The sequence below is a fragment of the Ixodes scapularis genome, unplaced genomic scaffold, assembly GCF_016920785.2.
Source record: "Ixodes scapularis isolate PalLabHiFi unplaced genomic scaffold, ASM1692078v2 ptg000549l_1___fragment_3__unscaffolded, whole genome shotgun sequence".
NCBI lineage: Eukaryota > Metazoa > Arthropoda > Arachnida > Ixodida > Ixodidae > Ixodes > Ixodes scapularis.
In genome coordinates this window covers 722,368-748,845 of record NW_024609998.1, presented here as the reverse complement: position 1 = coordinate 748,845, position 26,478 = coordinate 722,368, and the positions used below count along the sequence as shown (strand labels likewise).

Sequence of the window (26,478 nt, the reverse complement as noted above, 5' to 3'; positions counted from 1 at the left end):
CATATCAATTTTTGGTTTTTCATATCAGTTCTTATTTAAATTCATATGATTTTTTTCATTAGGGCCACTTCTTGTTGTGTAAGTATCTTGGCCAATGTCCGGCACAGAACGCTTTAAGTGAAATCTATTTCGGCGAAGGGTTTCTTTGTCGGTGTCCACGAAGTATTATCTCGGAGACTTCGCTGCAGATTACACTACGCCTTGTTTTTGCTGATGGGTGATCCAGACGATATCACCTCTTCTCAGTGGTTTCCGTTGTCGTGCGCCACGTCGTCTGTCGTAGTTAGACTTTTGCTGAGTTCTTCTTCTTTCCTACTTTTTGAGTCCTTGGGTGTTCACACGTTTCGGTTCCCAAGTGGAAGGAGCAGATAATAGGGATGATCTCAGCTTGCGGCCCATAAGCAACTCGTCGGGACTATATCCACTGTTCAATGATATTGCACGGTAGGACTGTAATGCGATGTAGCTGTCGGATGTGTTTTGAGGCTTTTCTTAGCAATTCTGACAGCGCCTTCAAGAAATTCATTGCTCTGGGGATATCCAGGACTAGAGCTCCTGTGATCGAAGCCCCACTCTCGGGCGAACCGATGGAACTCACTTCCAGCCACAGGTTGAAATTGTGGTCCGTTGTCGCTGAACACCACTTCGAGCGTTCCATGTCGTGCAAAAATTGGCTTTAAGTGTGTTATTACACAGCTGAAGGTCATAAAGTTCAAAAGTGACATCTCTTGATACCTCGAGTAATAATCTGTCAGTAAAGGGTAGTTCTTTCCTGGCAGATAATATATATCCATCGCGATCTTCTGCCAGGGTCGCTCTGGAAACATCGATGGAATCAAAAGCTCGTGTCGGTTGGAGATTTCTTGATGCATGCTGAGCAACTGCGTACCATGTTCTCAATCACCATTGAGATGCCGGGCCACCATAGAGCCATGGATGAAGAAAGAATAAAACAATTAAAACAGGGACAACACAACCACATCTTTCAACTAGCAACAGACGAGTAAACTTTCAAAAGCGAGCAGCCATCACAACGAAGTTTCTAAGGCCTCTCCAGATTCTTATCATCTCAAAGTCATACATGCCCGTTCGTGTTTGCGTTGTCATCCCCTCTTTGATGGCACAAAAATGCTGGAGGGACATAACAGCAGATTCGGCAGGGAAATCATGGAATCATTCGCCATGACCACAGCAAAAAACAACGTGTCAAACCCTTCCCTCCTGCTGACGAAAACTGAGGTTGAACTTTTAAAATCCGAGATAACCCTACCACCCTGACTTGCACTTCGCGTTTCTTATCTTTCCTTCTCTCCCTTTCTCTCCCCTACTCTTACTGGGTATAGTCGGCTGCTCGCTTTTGAAAGTTTACTCGTCTGTTACTAGTTGAAAGATGTGGTTGGTGTTGTCCCTGTTTTAATTGTTTTATTCTTTCTTCATCCATGACTTAAACCAACGCGCTCTTCTCCCAAGCACACCATAGAGTCTTTCGCTCGAGCTCTGCATTTGGTGACCCCTTCATGTCCCTGGTGGATTTTCTGGACGATGTCAGGGCGCATGGTTAACGGGATAATGAGTCGGTATCCTCTCATGAGTAGTTCATCTTAAAGTGCAATTTCTGACCGTTGTTGCTAGTACACTTTACAGTTGATAGAAACTTTTTTCCGAATGGACCACCTTTTTTCACTGTACCCTGCCAGCTGTTTACATGTAGTGTCCTTGTTGTTTTTCTTTGATTTCTTGAAGTCTCTTTTCCATCGCAGGAACGTCTGCGGTCGCTCTCTTGACGTATGCAGCCACTTCTTGTTCCAGGTCGGGGTTTCCTGTTTCCTTTAGAGGCTCGCGGGACAATGTGTCACCGGCAATCAGCGCTTTTCCTGGCATGTGTGTCATCATATATGATAATCTTATCATTCTCATCTTCATTCTTTGCAGTCGAATCGTGGTGCCCGCTAGGTTCTTCAACGTGAAGATTGGCTCAAGCGGCTTGTGGTCAGTTTCAATCTCAATGTGAAGTCCAGTCAAAAAATATTGAAGCCTTTCGCACGCCCAAACTACCACCAGGCCCTCCTTCTCAACCTAGGCATACCTTCTTTCCGTCTTTGTGAGTGTTCTTGACGCGTATGCAACTGGTTGGTACGATCCATTTGTCTGAAGCTGAGGAAGCACAGCTCCCAAGCCATATGAAACACTGTGTGTTTTCCTGGGTCAAACAGCTTCAGCACGGGACTCGTGGTCAGCGTGAGCTTGAGTTCATCGAAGCTTCGAGCTCAATAAAGAATTAAGTGGGTAGGCGATCTGCGACATGTTTGGTAGGAACTTTGTGAAACAATCCACCATGCCTAAAAACATCTCAGCTCACGAGCAGATGAAGGAGGCTTCAAGTCCACAATGGTCCTAACTTTGGCACTGTCTGGACCTATTCCTTCACAGTCGATTACGTCACCCAAGAACTTTACTTTTTTTGACGCTGAACTCACACTTGTCCGGATTGACGGTCATTCCTTGAGCCTGAAGAAGTTCTAGGGCACGCCGCGGTCTGTCATCATGCTTTTATTGAGAGTCGGCACAGATGAGCTCATCGTCCATGTTGCATAACACACCTTCGATACCACTGAGGATTTGCGACACCTTTTTTGGAAAATGTCTGGAGCAGATGATATTCCAAAAGGCCGTCTCATAAGCTTGAATCTTCCGAAGGGTGTGATGAATGTTGTTAAAGCTTGAGACTCCTTGGCAAGCTCAAACTGCCAAAATCCAGAATTGGCATAAATTTTCGAAGAATAGCATGCTCCAGCAAGCAGTCCGAAAACGTGCTCTCCTACAGGATGTGGATGAGCTTCGCTTTCGACGTATTTGTTCAGTTAAGTCAGGTCTTCACACAACATTCAAACGTCTCCGTTGGGTTTTCTCACTATCACCATTCCTGAGCACCATTCAGTTGGCTCTTCTTCGGGCTCGATTATTCCCATCTTGACCATTTCCTCAAGTTTCGTTTTGGTCTTATCAAGAAGTGGACTGGCCACTCTTCGAGGTGTCATAAGTGCCACTGGTTTAGCGTCAGGTCTCAATTTGATCCTGTATTGAATCTTGACGTGGCCCAACCAAGAAAATAACTTCGGGCATTATCTTTTTGGGTCTACAGTGTTGTCCCCTAAGGCGCCAACTTGGTCAAGACGCTGAGCAATGCCCAGTTGTCCACTTGCATCCCTCGATGGAAGTGGCTGTTCTAGTTCTTCTGCGACGTAAATGTCGGTCTTGAAGGCCTTCTCTTTGTAGTGAAGGGTCACATTCAATATAGGAATAACAGCCAATACATACTTATTTGGACCTTTCAGGATTTTCTTGGGCTCCATAGGAAAACATCCTTGAAATTGTTTGCGACGTCCTGTCAGGAATGACGGTGACATCAGCACCGGTGTCGACTTTGAACGTTATGGAAATGTCTCGGATATCGACCGTGACTTTCTATCGCTGTCCATCTAACGACGCTACGGAGCCTAGAACTGCCGCCTCCGACGTTGTTACTTCCCTGAGGGCACCAGAACTCCTTCAAACCCGTGAGTAGTGTCCAAGTTTTCTGCATTTGTTACCGGTTGCTTTTCGTGCGGGGCATTTGTCTTTTTGATGGTGTGTGTAGCCGCACTTCGTGCAGGTTTTGTCAGGAGTTGCTAAATCAGACCAAGATAGAGTCGCTTCTACATTTCGTGTATTCCCATTCCGTTGACCTGCCTCCTTCTTGAAGACTCTGCCAATGTTTTCACTCAGGGAATTGTGGAGAGTAACTTCCTGTTTCTTGACAGCTTCGGACTGTCGAGCCAGGTTGGTAGCCTTCTTGAGTGTCAGTCCTGCATCCAGTTGCATTTTTTTCAGACAGCTAATGGTTGAGAACTCCAACGACAATTCGGTCTCGGATCATCTCCTCGTGCCGAGCAACGAAGTCGCAAGTCTTGGCGAGGCTGAGAAGATGTGTTATAAATTCTTCCACGCCTTCGTCTTCTCGCTGACTTCTTTTGTGAAATTTTGCTCCCTCAAAGATCACGTACCTACAGACGACTAAGTGACTCTCAAAGGCGGAAAGCATTACCGTATACTCCACCACTTTGGCTTCCCATAAGTTCAGTGAGAGTAGACTGTCGTCTGCTTTGCCTTCCCATAAGTTCAGGGAGAGTAGACTGTCGTCTGCTTTGTCGCCGATGAAGTATATTAGAGCGTTGACCTGCTCTGGTTCAGGTATTGTGGCAAGGCCACTGATGATTCGAAAACGTTTGAACTGGCGCTTTCAATGGGGCCAGTCACGGGGTTTGAGAAATGCGGTTGGCACGGGAATGAGCTGGTGGCTGCAATCGACGGCGAAGCCATCGCTCACCGTTCCTGGTCAGTCCTGGGTTCTTGTACTTCTGACACCATGTGTTGGTGGTCGTTAATAAAACAAAGTACTCCCGTTAGCGTCCTATCTCAACGTCATTAGTTTATTCTATATCTTCCTCGTCCTCTTCTGCCCAAGCCAATAACAGCACAAGGAAGCTCGGTCAAGTTGAGATCATAGAGTGGAATAAGTGTCGCAAGTACAGAGGTCTCCACTCTCACAATCGGGGACATCGAATCTTGGACCAAGGAGGCCGTCAGCAGCACGGCAGCCTGCACTAATGTACTCATCATGGACAAGGAGACACGTTGTTTAAATCCATATCTCGATCTGTAGGACGCCAGACGGTCACTCACCAAGAGGTAAAAGGATCAACGCCTTAACAAGATATTAAAAACAAAAATCCACACGATTAGCCACATGGCCGAGGAGTACGCCGCGGAGCTGACCAGGCAAAAACTGGTACAACCTGTGCTACAGAATCCAGGGTCGACTCAGCTCGGCGAACACATAGAAATTCCTCAGGGCACTACTTGACCCCAACGACACCAAAACGGCCACGTTTGAACGAATCTCCGAACTCGCGTTCAAGAGCCCTCTCACCGCGTACGAAATGTTTGACAAGCTGGCAAGCAAGTATTTGTGCATCAAACCGTCTCAAGCACAAAATGACTATTATGGGTGAGCCAACCCTGCAGTGGACGAGCCCATCACCGTCTGGGAGCAAGAATGCGAGTTGACCAAGATGAAGAAAGCGGCGGCACAAGGTGCCGACTCCATCGCGGCCAAACTGCTCTACAACAAAAATGCCCAATCCATCAAGAAACTATTGGACCATTTCAACTACAACTACTAATCTAGTCTAATGGCGAGTGCCCCAAGCCTTAAAAGGAGGCTGACGTCAGACTCATACCTAACCCCAAAATGCACCTCAGTTTCGACCACCTTTAACCAATATATCTGAACTCGTGCCTTAGCAAAGCATTTGAGCGCATCACCAGCTCGAGGCTAGTGACGCACGTCGAGAAGCAAGGACTGCTGTCACACACGCAGTTTAGCTTGCGTCTGCACGTGTCCTCTGAAGATATACTACTGTGGCTCTACAAGTACCTTCTGCAGAGACCATCAGGAATTCAGACCAGAGCAATCGTTGCCCTGGACCTCAAAGGCGCTTTCGACAACACTACTCACGAGAGCGTCCTGCGAGGTCTGGCGAGCATCGACTGTGGCCAGAAGACCTACGGCTACATCACCAGCTTCTTGACGGTGAGGACTGCCACCCTGAACATCGGGAGTCACACCTCGAACCCGTATCTGCCAGGGCCCATCGGGACTCCTCAGGCTGCAGTTCTGTCGCCACTGCTCTTTAATCTCGCACTCAAGGGGCTACCACAGATTCTGAACGACATTCCCGGCATGGAACACGCAATCTACGCCAACGATATCACCATCTGGTGCAAGTATGACAGTGACGCTCAAGTCAAAGAAAGCCTGCAGAGTGCAATGAATGCCTTGGCCTCATACGCTAGAGTCTGAGGCCTTCAATGCTCTTTCCAAAAGTCAGAAATGCAGGTGTTCAAGAACCCGTACAGCAGACAACCACCTGCGGACATGAACATCTATGTCGACGGGCAAGAAGTAGCCAAGTCCAAGCAGGGGAGAATCCTTGGCCAGATCCTCACCCAGTCGAAAAGAAATCCTAAAATTATCAACAAGCTCACCAGTTCCACGACGCACATCGTCGGGATGCTGAGGAGAATCAGGAACCAGCAGTACGGCCTCTAAGAGAAGTAGGCTACACGGCTTTGTGGTTTCTCGTGTTATGTACGCCACGCCGTACCAGAGATCTTTACTAAATTAAAAAAAAAAATAAAACTCAGCTACTTGAAACCAAAACCAAACACGTGCACGGAAGCTCGTGACCGGAAGCAGCGTGGCTACACCCGACCGCATTTTTTTCCTCCGCTTCTTTGGCCTATGAAACGGACGACGGCAAAAATGAATTTTCGTGAAGCGTTTAAAGCGCGATTGTTTCGCACTTTTGTCCCTTCCACTTGATGCTCCGCGCTTGAAGATCGACTGGCCGGTACGACGAATGACGGTTCCGAAGTAGCGGCCTCGCGTCCGTTGGAACGCTGGTCCGTCGTGCGCCGCCATCGCCTAGTCCAGCCCGTATACGTCGCTATTTTGAAAATGACGTGTATGTGTGCTTCCTATGATCCGTGAAACTTTTTTTATCAAAGTATTTGCAGTTTTTTTTAAGGAAAAAAAAATTGTGTTTATATTACTTTTTTTTCTTCAATACTGAAGTGTTTTTAAGGTGACCCCCAACTTTGAATATATTTGGTACACAAAATTTTGAACGCCACGTGACCATGGCGACGAGATTGAGTTAGACTTAAACGGCGAATTTTCGACCGGAAGGTTTCGGGAGCAAAGAAAACCGAATTGTAAGCAGCAAATTGTGTTTTTGGTACTAGAGCTGTTGTAGGTAATGACGAAATAAAAACCTCGGCGAGCAATAATGGCGTCTCAGAATCCATTTAAGACCGCACTGCTACCTTTTCTTACGATATAAATCACATAATATGATATTATATTTATTTGACTCAGGAGAGCCGCGGTGCCGCAGGAAGGCAAGTCGCCCATACCCGGAAAGACCTGCTGCACCACTCCTAATGATAATGAATGGGTATTGTAAAAACGAACTGTGTGTAAAATTATGATTATAATGGGATGGTGAAGAGGGTGAAGAACGAAAAGCCTAGCAGCGGTCTTCGCGCCGGTGGTCTTTCCGGGCCTCGACTGGTTGCTGACTTCTAGCAGGCCGGTCTCGAGCGCCTGAGGATGGCTCTCTGTGTGCCCAGCTTGCAGACGAGCCGGCCGAATTCCCGGTCACACAGGAAGCCCAGCAGACCCATGGTGGGGCTTCGATCTTTGGCGCCGGTGTTAGCCGGGTGGCGGATTTCACAAAATTGGGCCTTGAAGTTTCCCAGCTTGCGGTCAACCTTGTCACCAAGCAGCGCGACCACCCTGTCAATCGAAGACACGTTGAAAAAACATTGGGTTGATTGTATGTTTATACAGCCTAAAAAATTGTTGCCTCAACGAGCGACGAGTCTTCGAGCTGTAGATGCGAAATTTAGCCAGTGCAGTAGAAACACTAGCCTGGGGTCTCTAACGTGCATCACGCAGTAGTGATATACGACCGCACACCGGTACGATTCTCAACCAGATCGAAACTGGCAGGGGTGGGGATTGAACCTAGGAACCTGGGTTTCGCAGCGGGAGCTTTTGCTCCACGTGCACCGAGCTGGTGTGCGCTAAACCACTCGGCCACCGATCCTTTTTATTTCCTTTATTTCCTGATTTTTTCACATGACAAAAATGTATTTTTATTACACAAAAATATTTACATGACAGCTATATACAAATTAAAATACCAAGGTGGCCGCACTCGGGCTGCAGCGATCAAGCGGGGGTACGCGATCCAGCAACTGCTCTAAACATCAGTTTATAAACTAGAGAAAACGCGACATGCTCTCTTAACATCAGAATTATTTGGGGGGCTAGTTACTTGGTTATGAGAGCATCTAGACCACCGTCTAGGTGTCTCTATTAAATTCAGTATGCGAGAGCGCTCATTATGATTATTCAACGAGCGCGGTCTAATGTTTCATGTTAAAATCTGATTTCTCTGGTTCTTGCCGCGCCCGAAAGCGAAAGGGTGACGGCGCCCGAAGGCAAAAAATGTACGAACAGAAAGAGTTCGGGAGAGCCCACTCAGTCCAGAGCAAATCAAACACCCATGGCGATGAGCCCTTGTCCAGCACACGTCCATCGAGTCGAGTCTGATGCGTGGATAGGTTTCCGTCGTGCAACTGAGTCGGGAAGTTAAGCAAAAAATTTAGCGGGTTTTCTAACTCAGCCCGCGCTATTGTGTTAAGTTATGCGTCTTTGATTCGTTTTGCACTTCGGTTATCTCACAAGGCGCATGCGAAAATGAGCTAGCTTACTTTCTTAGTCCGGTTGAATGGTGACAGATGATCGCGGCGACAACCAAGACAGCTGCCGCCCTCACCGCCTGTGGTGGTTCATGCGCGAGCGAGCGTCCAGACCGGGCGCAGCCAGCGCAGCGGCGCACAGCAAGTAAACATCACGTGACGGACGGTCGCTCCTCCAGCTCCTCTTGCTGGGATGTCTTCGTCCGCGAGCTGAGTGCGCCGGCTTTCAGGTGGGTCTCCCTTCGCCGTCAAAGAGATTTTCGCATTGGCACAAATGGCAGGTAACATAAGAGATCTGCCAACAAGAAATCTTTTTGGTTTATACATTTTTTCCGTTTCTTTATTTTTCTTCTCTTTTACTGTTCTTTTGCCTTGTCTTTAGAATTTTGCTTGCACTTCGTGCTACTTCTTCTACTTATCACGTTCTGAAAAGTCAACATAGAGGTTGAAGAGAAAAATGAAGTAGTCGAAGACAGAAGAGTTGTAAGTTCAGTGTGGGTGCTTGTCTTCCTGAGTCTCTGGTGTGAGATTGGTTTCCCTGCACTCTAACAAAAAATGGAGGAGAAAAGTAGCAACGGCGCGTCTTCCTCACTTCTACTGACGCGCCCCCAAGCGGACACTAGAAGAGGAGTGGAACAAAACGTTTTTCTCCTTCTCCAGGCAGACGGGAGAAAGCCTTCGCCCTCCCGACTCATCTTTCGGTTTCGTTTTTCGAGCATGTCGCGTACGTTGTTTAATAAACACTCTAAAAAAAAAAGGCGTCATCTTAACACTTTTTGGAGTGTAAATGGTTTGTCGCAGAATCCACCCTTTTTTGAGAGTTAGGGTTACTCTTCGAAAGAAGGTGTTGACTTTACTCTTTTAAGAGTAACAAGGAGTTACTCTTGACAAGAGTTACAATTACTCTTCAAGACGAGGTGTTGACTTTACACTTTTGAGAGTAACCAGGAGTTACTCTTGACGAGAGTTAGTGTTACTCTTTTCTAGGGTAAGGGTTACTCCTTGAAATGAGGTGTAAAATCAACACTTTTGAAGAGTAGCATAGACTCCTACAGGTGGTGTTGTACGTACCCTCGAAGCGAATGTTGTGGCTACTCTCTTAGGTGCAAATAGAACAACTCTAATGAGTGGTCAAGGCTACACTCTCATGCCAAGAGTTATTTTAACTCCCTCGTAAAGGGTAACTTCAGCTCCATAAGAAGTGTTAATTAAGCTCTACGTCAGAGCTAAAAGTACACTCTGTTAGGTGTTATCTTTTCCCTTTCATGTAGTGTGTCTGAACTCTATAGAAGGGCAAACAAAGAGCTTCCAAGACATTGAATCCCTTAAGCAAGGTGTTTATTTCCCTCGAATATGGGCATTTCTTGTTCACAGCTACAACACTCCGCAATGCACGGATGCGAATGTCCGAAGAGAATTCTGCATGTGTTCACAGGACGAAAGGTGTTGCTTGAGCCTTTTCAGAGGGTGCCCATACAGGCCCTCATACAAGGTCGAGTGAAAACAGTAATACGGTGCTCGTTAAAAAAACAGATTTTAATGTACATGTAAAAAAATACACTCATTTAAGATCTCAATCTTCCAGTTTTTAAATTAAATCTAGTACCAAGAATGACTTGGTCTTGTAGGTCAAGCCAATGAAGTTGCCAATCACAGCAAGTGACCAGGATGCTTTTGGACAGCAGGAAATGTCATGGACCCAGTATAGCGCAAGAATGAGCGCAATACCGGCCACAATGTCCGTTACCTCGAAGGAGCAGTCCTCCAGCACCACTGTGAGTGGTGAGCTTGAGGCCCCTCCCCTGACTTGCATCACAGGGAAGGCTGGCTGGACATGATCCTCCTCCTGTGAAGAAGAAACATGGGCAATTTGTAGTATTTGAAAGGAAGATAATTACCAAAGAAAGTCTACTTAGTCTCCTCGGGGTAATTACAGCAATTTCAGGGTGTCTAGCGAATTATTATTTTGAAATTCCCCAACTTTTCCAGATTTTCCCTGACAATTTCAGGTGAAATTCCCTGACCTCTGTAGAGGCGGTTCAATATATGAGACCATTACAACACAAGGCATTCAGCATTGAGCACTGTGAGCAAATTTCTAGAACCACGGGTTTTTCGAGTAATTAAGCAACTGCAGTGGTCCCCGGATTCAAACCCAGGACCTCTGCATGACACCCAGGAGCGGTGCCCACTCGGCCACCACATCATGCGCGGCAATATATGTGGCCCCCTCGTGGGCCCAGAAAAATACAACACAATGCAAATAGCACATCAAGTAGCACACCATTAAAGGTACACTTCAGTAAAGTGACAATTTGTAGATGAAAATATTTGTTCATGTTACACCAGCACACAATAAGAGCAACAACACCATATCCTGCCTTTTGCTATAATTTTGGCCTTTCAACTAGCTCAAAGATTGAAGCCTAAACTTTCTTTCCCCACTTCACACCACATTGTCTTTATAAATTGCCAGAATTACCAAATAAGCACGACAGGCTTATTTGCATTTTATTGTATGTATCTCGGTATGCTCGGAGTCTGCTGAGGTAGTGCATGCCTATATAAAACACTGTTGCTTGTTGCTTTATTAGAGCATCTTTTATAGAGGCTGAAGGCATAAGACCAATACTGCCTGTTAGCCCAGCAACAGGTGCAGAGCAAGTGTTTGAACATCTCCTTCACCATATTTAGTCACATTATAATATTTCTTAAATTTTTTTGGCAAACCAAGTTTTTAAACAACTTCATCTTTTTAAAGCTACTCTTCTGATTTCTTTCAATGCTTTTTGTGTGTTCTTCGAGTTGGTGATGATGAATCTCTGTTAAACTGCAGGTTTCTTTTTTTCTACGAGATGCCAGAGAGGCTGCTCTTAGAACAGCCTCCCTGGCTGCTTTTGCTTCACAGGTACCTGCGAGCAGGGTTCTGAGTTACCATGCATACTGAAATTGACATGTGAGCCAGTTTTCACTTCGTTTAAGAGGTTAGAAATTATGTCAGAATGGTATACCATACCTTCTCAATGAGAGAAGCTGGTGAATCCTTCAGCAGGGCTGCCAGGCTCTTTACCACCTCCATGGCAGGAGCTGCAAAGAATGAGGTTGCTTAGTTTTCTGATGGTAAGTGTATTCTTATATGGCAATAATTCCTAAAATTCTATGCCAAAACACTATGAAATCAAGGCAATGACCACCACCCCCCGACTGCATAAAAATAAATATCAAGGCTGGGATAAGAAACCCATATGTTTCATTCAACACAGCTGAATGATCACAATAATGCAGAATCCAATCAAGAAAGATATACCCAACTTTTTTGGACCTAATAAAAAAAACTATGCGCTGAAGAAAGCTGAAAGTTCACCAGCTTTAATGTAAAGTCAGCAATATTAAAAATGAGTAAACAGCTTGCTAAGTGTCCTTAGTTAATACCAGCACACTCATTTGCAAGACAATAGACCATTTTCGAAAATCCCAGGAGCCATTCATAGGATATACTTGAATAGTTGACTGGGACTTGCTTTTTTGCCGATTGAACAAGAGTCCGAACCAAACACTTAGGCAGCACTCATGGCTATCTCGCTCAGCCACAACCATCCAAAACCATTAGTACCCCTTCTAACATGAATACCTAAGAGAAAGATAATCCACATCGCTCTCCCTCTCTCTCTATTTTCTCCTTTGAATGCAATGGCAGCCGTAAGTGGTTGCATTTATTTATGGCATCCCCAAGTTATTACCCCCTGACAGTGGCATCGGGACAAGGGTGCAAGGGGAGGGGGCAGTTGCCCCCCCCCCCTTTTGTTTTTGATATTTGAAACAATTATAGCAGACAATATGGGAGAGAGGGATAGGGCTTAGCTTCCCTGCACATCACCCCTCCACCTTCCAAACGGTAGCAATTTAGCTGGCCTCTGCCCACAGTGGCGAAAGACATAGCTCTATATTTATACAGACTTTCCCGAAGGGTAGGATGAATGCAATTTCTTAACAACTGGATTTGTCCAAGTGGAATCGTCCAAGTTTTTATAGATTAATTAGTGTGAACAATCTATTGTGTTTCAGAGCTGGCTGCCGTATACTATAGTTTATTTTACACCTTTACAAAAAAAAAAGCTAGCAAATGCATATAACATCTCAGTTTGGGGAGACCATTGACTAAATGTAATTTCAGCTCTACAAGGAGCTAATTTGCTATAAAGTACCATTTAACCTGAATAAAAAAATAAAAAATTATACATACTAAAATGCACAAATTCTATAAAAATATATATATATACATATATATATATGTGTAAAAGTAGCCCAACCCAAGAACACACAGGTTGTGATTCGCAAGAGTTAAAATAATTGATAAATGTGCCACATGTCAAAACAAAGAATGCATTATGGCCTGCTTAAGCTCCGCCACAACCGACACTACTAGATAGTCAGCAAGCTGTTCATGTGTGCCACTTCATCATGCAGCTAGCTGCACAATAGATGTGCGCTCTAAATTTCTTGGTGCATGTGAATGAACTGGTTGCGCCACTCTGAATGCAGGTGCAGGCACATGCATTGCAAGGTCGAATTTAGAGCTCTTTTTTTCTTTTTTTTTTCAAATAGTAGGAAGGTGAATTTATAAATTGCTTAGGCCTACTCTTGCAACACCATAGTGACCCTCAACCCTTCATCTAGCTTTAAAGGGCCTCTAAAAAAAAAATTATTTTAAGCAGTTTGGTTGGGACGCGCGTGTCAAAAGAATTTTATGCGAAAAAAAATGTTCAGAGCAATATTGACGGCAAAAGATTGATTTCAAATTATGCGGGCAAAGTCCATGACATGACAGAATGGTCATTTGCTCTTTCCACCTCAACGAGATGGTCATTCGTTCTTTCCACCTCAACGTGAAGGTGAAGCCGATCCGCCTTTCCTCCACACGCCCGAATGCCAAGAGAAAAGCAGTTGAAAGGAGGTGACTACTGACTTAATTGCAAGGCACCTCGCGCCATCAATATTTCTGTAAAATAAAATGTTTTTTTTGCTTCAATTTTCTTTGACACGCGTGCCCCAACAAGACTTAAAAAATTTTTTTTTCAGGTGTTTTTAAGAATTGATAATTACAAACTTGCCATTTAAGTTCACACCTATATTTCTACGTTGATTGAAAACAAAAAAAGAATGTTTTAAGACTTACGGTATTTGCGGCACAGAAATATGTAGTCATAAATGTACCCATATTACCTCCATATTATTTACAAGTTAAAAATCAAACCGCTAGCCTCCCTCTTCAGCTAACCAGTGTCAAATGTACTACTAAATTAACAGTCCAATAAATACCCTGTTATACGAAAGAACATGACAGTGGAACAGAACATGACATTTGAATGAATCAAGAATTTAAAATAAATCAGTCACATAACAAAAAAACTCGTTGAGTAAAGATAATTCCTGGCAAATACATTCACATATCGCAGTGACGTAACTGACACTCCACTCGCACCCAACAAGCCGAATCTTGGCAAATAAGGACTAACTCAACACTCTGTGGCATTCGGCTTTGGACCTACTGGGAGGACTTTACTACAGCACACATCTACCGCCAAGAAGACAGCCATATTTTAACAGCGAAAATGAAATAAACATGACTTCGAACACAAAAATAACCAATCATAACGTCTCTCACGGACTATTAGAATAAAAAGCACTTACAAATAGCGCTGTACAGGGCCTTTCGCCGTGGATTACACGCTGGACTCGTCGGAGATTCCCGGTCAAGAGTTAGACACAATCCAAGCTCATCAGATCCTGACAAAAAGTACATTCACTGTAAAAACAAATTCCGTCAAATTAATAAAAATTGTTAGCTAATTTTTGATGCCGATACAATTAGTGTTGTCTTCCATCACGGTCACAGCATTAACTATCTATTACGTGCATGACAGTAATGAGGCCCCACGGTTTTCCCTGTAACTTGACCTGGGTAGAAGCATGGCAGAAAACTGTAACTCTCAGTCACTGTACTGCATGTGATGCACGGATACGGGTATTGTTCCGGAACCAAAAATTAGCTGCCATGTTGTCTGTAACTTGCGACGGCAAAAAACCGCAACTTTCAATCACAGAGTTGCACGTGACGCACGACGACGGGAATCGTTTAAATTAGCTGGCGTGTTGTTCGCACCTTGAAGCAACGGCCAGAGCTTGTTAAACTGCTAGCTGCAGTGACTTAACAAAATGGACGTCTCAGTGAACAATAAATATAGCATTTTACTAATATAATTATTGTTCACTGAGACGTCCGTTTTATTAGATCATTGCAGCTAGCAGTTCAACAGGCTCTAGCCGTTACTGCAAGGTATGGACAACACGGCAGCTAATTTTTAATGTCTGAATGATTCCCGTTGTCACGCATGACGTGCAGCTCAGTGATTGAGAGTTGCAGCTTTTTGCCGCCGCAAGTTACGGACAACACACCAACTAATTTTTGATGCGGGAACAATTCAAAGTAAATATCTAGCGACCATAAAATCTGATTAGGTTGTGGGCCCAAGTTACTTTCAGGAGTTAACGCCAGCTGCGCTTCCCAGCGGTTAGCAGGTGCTTAAACACTGTTAGAAATTTGAAGCAAGTGCACACAAGATACAGTATTAGGTAAAACATGTTCATACCTTTTTTTCTCAAGAAATAATTAGTGGGCCATTTCCATCTTTCATGTACAAAGCAATCTCCGATTTTCAGAGCAATAAAGCCCATATTAAGAACTACAGATCCTGGAAAAGCAAAACAGAAAATATGGAATGTGATTAGATTATCAACAGAGTGCGATGACAGAATAAATTTCCCAATTTCTGCAAACTATGAGTTAGACGTGAGCGCATTGCAAGAGCCTCAGCTTAACTCTCGCGGGAACTAGACAGCAAAACCAACTTGAGACCTATGCTACGAATTAACAAAGGAAGTCCGAAAATGCCTTCGAAGACAAAATTGCTGCAATCAATGAGTTTCTGCAAGCAAGCTGTCACGAGTTACTTTCAGAAGTTACTGCCAACTGTGTCTCTCAAGAGATAATTACACACTGTGGTAGCAAGAAATTTCAAGCAAGCGCACATAAGATGCAGTACGGAGTAAAACCTGTTCATACCTTTATTCTTGAGAAATAATTAGTGGGCCATGTCCAGCTTTCATGTACAAGGCAATCTCTGATTTTCAGAGCAATCAAGTCCATACGGAAAACTACAGAACCTGGAAAAAAAATAAGTGGAATGTGATTAGGTTCTGAACTGAATGCAATGACAAACTAAACCTCCCGATTTCTGCAAACTATGAGTTATACATAAGCGCAGTGCAGGCAACTCAGATTCATTCTGGCAGGCACTAATCAGTGAAACCAACGTGTGACTTATGCTATGAAACCATTTTAACAAGGCAAGTTCGAAAAATACCTTTCAAAATGAAATTTCCACATTCAATGAGTTTCTTCAAGCCTGCTGTCACAAGTTAATTTCAGAGGTTACTGCCAAGTGCACCTCCCAGAGATAGGTGTTCGAACACTGTGTCAGTAAGAAATTGCAAGCAAGTGCACACAAGATGCAGCACTGAGTAAAACATGTTCGTATCTATTCTTGAAAAATAATTACTGGGTTACGTCCAGCTTTCAAGTGGAAGGCAATGTTCGTAACCTGCACAGCAATCAAGTCTATATGAACAACTATAGAACCTCGAAACAAAGAAAAACAAAAAAAATGTGGAATGTGGTTAGGTTCTGAACAGAATGCAATGACAAACTAAACCACCCGATACCTGCAAACTATGAGTTGCACGTAAGTGCACTGCAGGTGCCAGTGTGATTTAAGAAAGCTGTAAACCCAAATGAAATCACTTGAAAGGGGCCAGGACACAGAAATTAGGGAAGTTAGAGTATTCATTACATGATAGCCCCATAGGTTACTGGGCATACAGAAAACACTTAAGAATATTTAAAGTTCCAATAATTACAAAAATATATCTTTTAATGTTTCTGATTTTTATCTGCTGACCAGGATACCTGGGTGACCAGGCGATGCCTGAACATCGGACTCTGAGAACACCAAAGCTCATTGCAAGGGACCGCATACTAGCATTTAGCGGTACACTGTCGAGATTGCGGTGCAAACTGCAGGAAACCTATTACATAATGAAGGAAACCTATTACATAATAAAAAACAGACCATCTTGAGTAAGCCAACCTTCACCGACTCCAACGAACAGTGAGATTCATTTTCTGAATCTTGGTTAGCATGTGGAGTGTGCAATGAAGAAGAAGGAAGTGCAAAATCCACGGTGCGCCTTATACCCGAGCGAACATAGTGCCATCTACACACTCCAATGAAAAATCAGTTGTTAGTAAGCACTTATCCTATGTAGTCCTTCCTTTTTGTCCTTTTCCCTTTCGTGCTGTTTTTCACGAAGAAAATTTCGAATCCATGATAAAGTGAGAGAATCAAGATTTAGTGAGGAAAGTTTTGATATTAAATGACCGTGAGATACATGATCGAAAGCCTTAGAGTAATAAAAAAACATGGCATCATACTTGGGAGTTAGTGTTCATATTAACATGATTATCACGGGTGAACTCCAGCAACTGCCTCTAGCATGAATATCTTTTACGAAACCTGTACTGATTTTGGTAGAAAAAGTTGTTAGTAGATTCCAGATGCGATACTACATGAGAAAATATTTTGAGTTCTAACAACTTGCATACAACTCTGGTTAATGATACGAGACGGTAGCTTCCCGCAGAGTGACGATCGCCACTTTTGTAGATTGGAACGACCTTCCCAACCTTCCACTCGGGTGGGATGCAACCAGTGGATGAATGCTGGAAAAGTAGACTGCATATTACTGCGTGCTTAGGGGCAGCCCAGGGGGCACCGCGCCCAACTGTCATGCAGAGGTCCCGGGTTTGAATCCTGGGACCGGCAGATGTCTTTATTTATTCCTAAAACGATGCTTCTAGAAAATTTGAGAAGGCCGTGGTTAATTCTAGAACAGAATGTTCGAGTATAGAATGTTCGAGTACAGAATGTTCTAGAAAGGAGAGTGCTATAAAAGAAGCCCCGCGTGGCCTTATGCAATCAGTTATCGCTTGTGCTCGACCCTGTTGTATTGAAGACACTCGATGCCTCCGACGTGCTGTTATTTCCCTTTAATTTGGGCACAGTTCGCCCCATTAAACATTCATTTTGTTCAGATTTACTTCGCCTCGTCACCTATTTTTTGTGACAACCCTTGGTATTTTTTAGAATTTTTGTATTAATTGAGTCGACACCAGCCAAGCTGAAAATTTTGAGGTTATCATTAATATCGCAATTTCAGACGGTGTTATAGAAATAGGGTCCATATACCTAAAATCTACATCTGGTACAAAAGGTAAAAAGGAACTATCTCCATCAGTAAAAGTAGACTAAAAGCAATTGTTCAAAACCGTAGGACATTCATTGTCCGAAATAACAGTGCCATCATTGTTCATCAAGAGTATTGAACGGGATGACTGATATGAGGAAATAAGTTTCCAAAACGTTTTTTGGTTATTCTATAATATTGAAGGCAGTTCACAGTTATAAAATTTGTCTTCGAAGAAATGCATACGTTCGATACAGAGTTTGGCCCAAGAGTTATATTTGGTCCAGGCTGCCTCGAAATTCGAGTTTTTGGCTATCTTAAATAGTCTTTTCTTTCTTTTGCCCTAGTTTTTAAAATCTTCCATGTACCAGGGTTTAGTGCTGTCTAACCAAATACGAACGCATAGAACAAAGGCAAGAATTCTAGCAACCTTTGTTTGGAAAGTAACTAGTTGTCATTAACTGTAGAATCAAAAAAATTTACAACATAATTGTCAAAAAATTTCGAGAGAGCTGTGTTAAATTTGGCCATCACTGGGCCACAATACCACTAGCAGACATTAGTTGCTAGAATGACAGCAAGCTGAAGTTTTCAAATAACCAACCTGCAGAAAAAAGATGTTTGAGTGCTCCATCACGGCTGTGCTAGCGTGCCCCGAATGACCGGCATGGGATAGCGGCTTTTGTAGAGGCATCGCAGCTGACGACCAATGTTGGCAGGCTCTTAATGCTCCTAACTTGAAATACACCAGGACGGGTTCTGGGAGCCGCTGTTTTCCCGTGGTTGGCTCGAGAATGATCGGTTCAGTGGCGTCCCATGGTCCGTCCAGCACATGGGCCCGTCATTGCTGGCGATGCTCAGAAGTATAGACTGCAACAAAAATATGTGTAAGTGCTCCATCATGGCTGTGGTAGCGTGTCCCCCCCTCCGATTTCAGCTTTTGGAGCAGGTAATTCTCGTTCATCACCTTGTAAAAAGCGATGCAAGTACTATAGAAAACCCCGCAGTTCCTCAAAGTGCCATAAAAACTATTTTAACTGTGATTATAACACAGACAAATATTTACAGCAAAAAGATTGTTGTTGGAAGTGTTGTAATAGAAGGGGATAGAAAGTAAAAACGCAAAATGCCTTTAAATCTCGATCCATTTACTAAATCAGTTCAGTCTTCGACAACTGCAGGGCAATAAAACTATTTTAACAGAGCGAATAAACTACACGTCGTAACATGCACTTTTCCTTAAAGGGGTGGTGAACCGAAATTTGGATTTCAGAAAACAATGCAGGAGCTGTAGATGGGACGCTACAATCCTTACAACACTACTCGTAAGGCGATATTTCGAATGGACGGCCGTATATTTGGAAAAAGAGATCGAGATCGAACGAGGCCAACGAGGGACGTGGAGTCAACGTATCTGGTTCTTTCCTCTCTTCGCTTTGCCCCATCAAGGCGACGAGGCGAGGAAGACGCAAGAAGATTCCCTCTCCTTCTCGACTCTTCTCAAAGAAACAAGACGTCAACATATCTGTCACATGCGCCTCCTTTTTTAAAAAAATATGGTTGAGATATCGCTATATGGGTGATCTTTTGGTGTTTGTAGCATCCCGTTGCACGCTTTTGCTGCCGTGTTTTGTGGAATCCAGATTTCGGTTCAGCATCCCTTTAAAATGCAAATATAGCGAGGAAGAGTCATACGAGTGTTCCTCAAGTAATCGGGGCCACTGAAACAATGATTGACACCTCACTTCCTCCCATGCAAAGCATCAATAACCATTTCAGCCAAGGGGAAGCAACTATAAAGGGAAAGTAAAAGTTGAACACTTATCTCGGAAAGTGGCTACTTTTCGCTCGAGCACATAATTTAATAGTTGCTTTTACGTAGGGAAGTATGAGCAAGTAACTTGGTGTTCCTTAATTTCATAAAAGGACAAAATTGTTTCCGTCTATGGCAGTGCTCTCTCAGGTCACCGTGGGACAGAGGTCGTTTGTGTACATCAGTCCTATTTATTATCGAGCGGTAACACATCATATCCGCTGAAAGTATTTAATAAATCATAGCGGCCAAAGCAGGTGGCACGTCATCGTCTGCTTCCAGCCAGCATCTAATGATGTTGTTGGCGCCATCCTGCGGTATGTTATGCAAGCACGGTCGTCGTTCGCCCGCTAGGCCTACCGCGAAACGAACGAACTACCGGTCTCTATGACAATTGCCGGATCACGCATCCCCACTTGCTCGCTGCAGCGCGAGTGCGGCCACCGAACAACCATCTTGCACATTGAAAAATTTTTTTTGGAACGTGGTGGAGGATGGCGGCAGCTAGCTGAAGACATGTTTTCTACTTGTTTGTCGTCATTTGCCAAACAAATTTTTTAAAACCCTGTGTAAGCCGTGAAACTTGCCGTTGAGAAAACGTGGAAATTTTTACGGCAGCAGAGTGCCACAGGAAAAAGGCACAACTTGTCAAAAGCACGTTTCACCGGTCTAGCAGCGTGATCAAAGCTTCCCTGGCCCACAAAAGCACTGCGTCTCTGCGCCTTCGCATGCTCGGATGACAATAAAGAATCGACGTGTAAATGTGTTTTACGAGTGCGATGTGTGTAAAGCCATATGTGCTTCTGGAGCAGCATTTTACTTTACCCCGACGACTGTACAGGGTGTCACAAAAGAAAATTTACACGGTCTTTTTTACTGCAAAAATCAACTAGGCATCATCGAACGCTCATTCTCTGCCGAAAGATAGAGCTAGAGGTCACAACCGGATGGCAAAGTTTCAGCCCGATCCGATAACTTAATCAAAAGTTATAAGCGATTTTTTGAAAATTTCAATGGGCAAATGGCCGCCGACAGAGTTTTCAAACACATGGGGCTCTATGGCACCAGAAACCGAAAACGGGCAAAAATGGGCTCCATTTTCCCATTAAAATTTTCAGAAAATCATTTATAACTTTTGATTAAGTTATCGGATCAGGCTGAAACTTTGGCATCTGGCTGCGACCTCTAGCTCTACCTTTGGGCGGAGAATGAGCGTTCGGCGATGCCTAGTTTATTTTTGCAGTAAAAAAGACCGTGTAAATTTTCTTTTGTGACACCCTGTATTTGTAACTTCCGGCACTTGCGGTCCAGAAAGAGCTTGATCCAGGGGCCAGTGGCAACGAACGAGGAGGGGAAGGTACACATCATGATACTGTTAGCGCGAACACGACATCGGCACATTTTACTTCCAATTAGTATTAGCGAGCACGAAATGTTTTTGCTTACATTATATGAGCTCTTTCCGTAGCAATAATAACTTGGATGACATCCCTTGGTTTCAAAGAGAAAAACTGGAAAAACCAGCGATTACTTGTTCGCACAAACTGTGTCGCACTCAGTACGTCTTTTTTCGTTGTTAGACTATTTACAGAATATTGTGCACGATAGCTCCTCATCACTGATTAGTGCTGAACCATTATAAACCTACTTTATTGCACTTGACGTTTGAGCGCGACTCGCCTAATTGTGATTGGCCAAGGGACTGCACACGACCGTATGGGTCGCGCTTCAAAAATTTTAATTCTCGCTGTCTTGTAGTTTTGCCTTCGAAAACCAAACTTGCTCCACAGCGTTGCTCTATTTGTGCTGCCATGTGATCCATTAGAGCAGATATGGAACATGGTTAATAGTGCATAAGAGGAACCGTCCATATTGTTTTCCCCCTTTATTCAAAGCAACTTGCTGGAACAGCTGGACGACCCAGAACTCCGTGCCCGATATATGATGCCCAAAAACATCTACGCGCGACACACCTTCAAAACTTTGCCGCGGCGCCGATTCCTGATCGGTATCCAAGCGCGCGAAGGCAGAGAGACGCAGCGCTTCGGCGTGCCAAGGAAGCTTTGATCACGCCGCGGTAAACTTGATTTCGACGAATTGCGCCTTTTTCCTACGGCACTGCGCTTCCGTAGAACTTTTGCGTGTTCTCAACGGCAAGCCTCACGGCTTACACAGGGTTTTAAATAACTTTTTCAGCGAATACCGACGAACGAGTAAAACACGTAACTTCAGCACGCTGCCGCCAGCCTCCGCAACGCTCCAAAAAGGCAATTTTTCGACATGTAACATGACCGTCTGGTGGCCGCATTCGCGGAGCGGGGATGCACGATGTGAAACGAACACACCACTGCCTAAGACAAGAACTTTTTTTTTTTTTTTACATAGATAAGTAGACTAAAGAAAACATGACATCCTCTTTAAGTTTCAGCACGCGAGAGCGCCCATCGTAATTATTCAACGAGTGCGGTTCAGTGTTTTCGATTTCTTCCGTTCTTCTTACGGCGCCGGAAAGCGAAAAGGTACGAACAAAAAGTGTTTGGAAGAAACCAGAGCAAACCGAACTCCCATGGATATGAGCCCTTGTCCTGGACACATCAATCGAGTCGAGTCTCATGCGAGGGTGCGTTGCCCTCGTGCAACTGAGTGGGGAAAGCAGAAGCAACAAGGTTGAGCGCGTTTTCTGACACAACACGCGCTATCGCGTTAAGTTACGCGTCTTTCATTCCTTCTGCACTTCGATTATCTCTCAAGGCGCATGCGAAAATGAGCTACTTACCTTTTAAGTGCGGTTGAATGGTGACAAGAGGTCGCGGCAACGAAGTCACGGAAGAGCTGCCGTCGGCGAGCCTACGCAGCGGTGTCGACGGTGCGCCCAGTAAACATCACGTGACAGACGTCTTCGTCCGCGAGCTGAGTGCGCCGGCTTTCGGGTAGGCCTCCCTACGCCGCTCCGATGGCGAAATGCCCTAAAGCAAAGAGATCTCGCCTCGACGGCGTCGGCGTTTTGCCGCGCGCGCCCGCGCGCGCCTCTCAACGCTTTTGTCTCTTTTTTTTTTTTTTTTTTAGTGTGTGTGTTTTGCGTGCTGGGCTCCGTCACTCCTAGGCTGAAAGTGTAGAGGAAGCTAAGGGGTGCCCGGTGAACTAATCGCACGTCTGTCTTTAACCACGTGATCACGCTCCCTCCTGTAACCACGCGCAGAGAGCGAAGCAGGTGATAACTGGTCCGGTGGGCGCTTAGCTCGCTCGACACTGTCAGCTTAGAAATGAAGGGAGTCCTCCTTCAAGGACGAGTCCTCTTCGCTTGCAAAGAGATTAGAAGAGATTGGTGATGGTGTAGGGCAGTGTGGGGAAAACGGGAGGGGAACTGTGCTCTCATCACCCTCTCTCGCCCTTTCCCAGGGAAAGAACGAGTTCTTGCACCAGGCCGAGCGACCTTGTAAGCATTCCGTTTCGAGGCCGTCGGTGCGTGCGCCTTCACCCCCCCCCCCCCCCCTTCCGTGCGGGAGAAGGGCGCTCGAATTCTTTCGTTTGTCTCTGTTGGTATTTGCTTGCCGGGTATCCAAAAAACCAATGTGGTAGAGATTGCTTAAACATGACAGCTCTAGAGCAAGAAGAAAAAAAGAGTCTGGCAGACACGACGCTCCGAACTCAGCTTGAAGCCTAATGGCAAAATTAAAAAGAGAATGATAAATCAAATGTCTCCCAACGAAAAAAAGAAAAAGAGGCAATATGATTTTCAAGAAAATCGTCAGCCACTTTCGCGTTGCCTCGGAGCACCAGCGAAGCTAACTAGGTTATGCCTCAAAATAAACAAAACAACAAAACATGCCCACCAAAAAAAAAGAACATGCACGCAAACATGTGGATTGCGCCAGATCGGTAGTCTAAAATACCAACCACATGTGGGCGATCGTACGGGTGTAGCATTATAGCCTCACGTGCAGAATCCCTGTGCGAGCTTCAACCAGCATTGTTCCATGTCTTAACCTAATATGTTGAGGGTCTACAAATGACGGCATGATTACGTTACACACGCTCGCGTGCACACTTACTGTCTCTTAATTAAAAGCAGAAGGCTCAACCGTCACGGTGAGGACCCGGCCGTATGATCTGGGGATTCGAGTCATGGGCTTCTGATCAAGCTAGCCTTTTAAAGGCGGGGCTAAAGGGTGGGGTGTCAGTCGTGGGGCATTTGGCAACTTCTTTGTGCTCGCTTCTTTTTTTTTTTTTTTTTTTTTGCGTTTTGCGTTTTGCAGCTGACGTTATTTCCGGCTAAACTCTAAACCAAACACGACGTTATCGTCTGCTATCAGTGCCTTGGTGCCATGTTGGAGCGTAAAGTCATAGAGCCGTCCTTGTATAACCACGCTTCAGAATATGTTCTTGTCCTGTCAATCGCAACGGGGTTCTTCACTGGACACGAAATGGAGTTCATAAACCCGTAGTTAGAGCACGAAGCTTTTCTCTCGAGGTCGTAAAGTCAACATAATAATCTGGAGCGAAAGGTCCCATGCATTTGGTCGCGACGGAATGACGAGGCATTGACGCAGACATCGGCAGCCCCATTTGGCGGCCCCGATGAGCCCATATCGAGACATTTCTTATCGTAGTTTTCGGTTTCCAGAAACAAAGATACGGTCTTCATATCAAGATCGGCAATAAAATAAAAGAAATTCTTCATTAACCCTTTGCTCATGTGTAGTCATAAAAGGATGTACTTTTATCCGAGTCTCTGAAAAAAAGTGCTGAGGTTTCGTACAGGTCATCGAAAAGCTTTTGTCCGGCAGAGCTCTTGTTCGGGATTCATGGATTCATCAGTGACGATGTTTACATCACCCGCACGGATTATAGTCACGTGACCTTGTGACTATTATATGGAGCGCTATTTCCACTGTGGTTACGTGGTGACTCCAATCTGTTGTATGGTTACAGACGACCGACCGGCGGACCGTTACGGACGCGTAAAGTGCGCAGGGCTCGCCCATAAATGCAATCGCAAAGCAAGCTATGTTGTGAAACGACACAACGCTCGTTTTGATGAAACCGTCGATGGGACAGCGCAGTGTCGACGAGACGATTTTGTCGATGAAGCATCCTCCAACAAACTGATTGCCATAGCGGATCAAACACGTCGATAAAATCCATTTTCCGGATTGCTAGTTGGAGGGGTTAATTATCATATGATATACGTAATACCGAGGCAAGAGAGAGCAGGTGCACTACTGAACGAATGCCCCCAATAAACAAGAGCTCACGCGTTGAAAGCATCCGCCACAGTAAATATATTCAAACCAACATGTCCGAAAAAAAAAAAAAAAAAGTACATTGGAGAGTGTTTACCATTTTACAGCGATAGCTCTTCGAATCTCTAAAACCCGCGAACGGTTCCACTTGCCTTCACTACAAAAACAGATCTCAGCTTAATATTTGAATGATTAACTGCCGTAAAATACCAACCTTTGAAAGACTAATCGAAAATTATTCATTCAGTTATTAGCGCACCCTTCCCGCGGATATTTATTTGTTCTATTTATTTATAAAATGCCTACAGTGAGCAGAGGGCATTATTTTAGGGATTAATTTCGTACATAAACTATCAAATTGTCACAGATAGAGAAACACAGCGTCCGACTACATAAAAGTCCAGTTGCCAAATTGCAAAAAAAAAAACAAAAAAAAAAACAACAGGAATAATAAAAAGGAACACGATGCATCAAGAGCACAGCACTCAAATGTCACGCCAATATGGCACTATACAGGTATCACTGGTGACCGGTATTCTCGGAGATCACTCCAATCACGAATCAATTTTTTGGGAAAAAAGAACAAATAGAAGATTATTCAAACAATTACAATCTGTTTCTAAAAGTGGTAGCTTACGTTAAAAGTACTTACGCTACTTTCGCGAGCACTCTGCTCGTGAAATAGATGCGGGTGGCTTCCAGCTTTTCTCCTGCACTTCAAAATACTACTACAACACCAAAATATATTTCCGCGCGAATGCTGCACGTGCCCGAGGCTTGTCCTTAAACAGTGAAGGATACCGGCACGAAAGTGCAGCCTTCAGAGGTGTTTTCGCGGAATGACCGCTTGCGCTAGAAATTTCTGTTTCAAAGGGAGGATTTCGCGCTAGCCCGCGCGAGTCGCTGACTGGTTGGAGCTAGGAGCACGAGGAGCGCAAGCTCATTCTGCAGAACGTGCTATGAACACCAGGAATACTTCGTCTCAACTCAGCATGGACCATTGTTGGTCACACGTGCTAAAAGCGCGAGCTAATTGTTTTGGATGACGCCTCGGCGGGCACACGAGCGCTCGCGGATGCACAAGCACTGAAACAGCATCTGCGGTTCATTCGGAGGTGAAACTAAGTATAGCGCGTGATGCACGTTAACGACCTCAGGTTAGCGGTCGTGCTGCACTAGCTACGCGTGTCTCATGTACAGCGTGAACCAGTGTCGCAAATCTTGAAAGGCAGACCGACTTCACGCCGAATAATCTCTCACGAACAGTTTGACCTTTGGATCGAGTGTACACCAACTCATTGCGTGTAAACAAGCATGCGTTTGCACACAAGAGCTCCGCGCACGACGCGCTGCATGTACCCATTTTCCGAAGTGTGAAGCGTTCGGCCATGCTCCGTTCAACAGGCTGCACCACCGCCTAAGCGCGACGTCATAGATTTGGTGTAGGTGGGACTCTTGTTTAATTAACGATTCACTCTGGCACATCGACTGTAATTTCGCCCTCATTTGCTTTGAAATAATGTTTTCATCCGAAGTACTATCTATAGATTACGAATGACGAGTCACTGATCATTTATACGCCAGGCGAGCACGGGATGGCGGCCCCTCTCATTGGAAATGCACCGGTGATTTTGGCACGGGTGTTTATTTCAAATTTATAACATAAGCAGTCCTGACCTGTCCTATCAA

General features: G+C 44.6%; 1 protein-coding gene across 1 annotated transcript; it reads right to left on the bottom strand.

Annotated features, from left to right (window-relative positions):
• Positions 1-9,888: 9,888 nt before the first annotated feature.
• On the bottom strand, positions 9,889-14,109 carry LOC120840530. Its single transcript, XM_040501175.2, has 3 exons — positions 14,062-14,109; positions 11,387-11,457; positions 9,889-10,216 (listed from the first exon to the last, which is right to left on the bottom strand). The coding sequence occupies exons 2-3, from the start codon at positions 11,447-11,449 to the stop codon at positions 9,959-9,961; spliced, it is 321 nt and encodes a 106-aa protein (XP_040357109.1). The 5' UTR covers positions 11,450-11,457; positions 14,062-14,109; the 3' UTR covers positions 9,889-9,958.
• Positions 14,110-26,478: the final 12,369 nt, after the last annotated feature.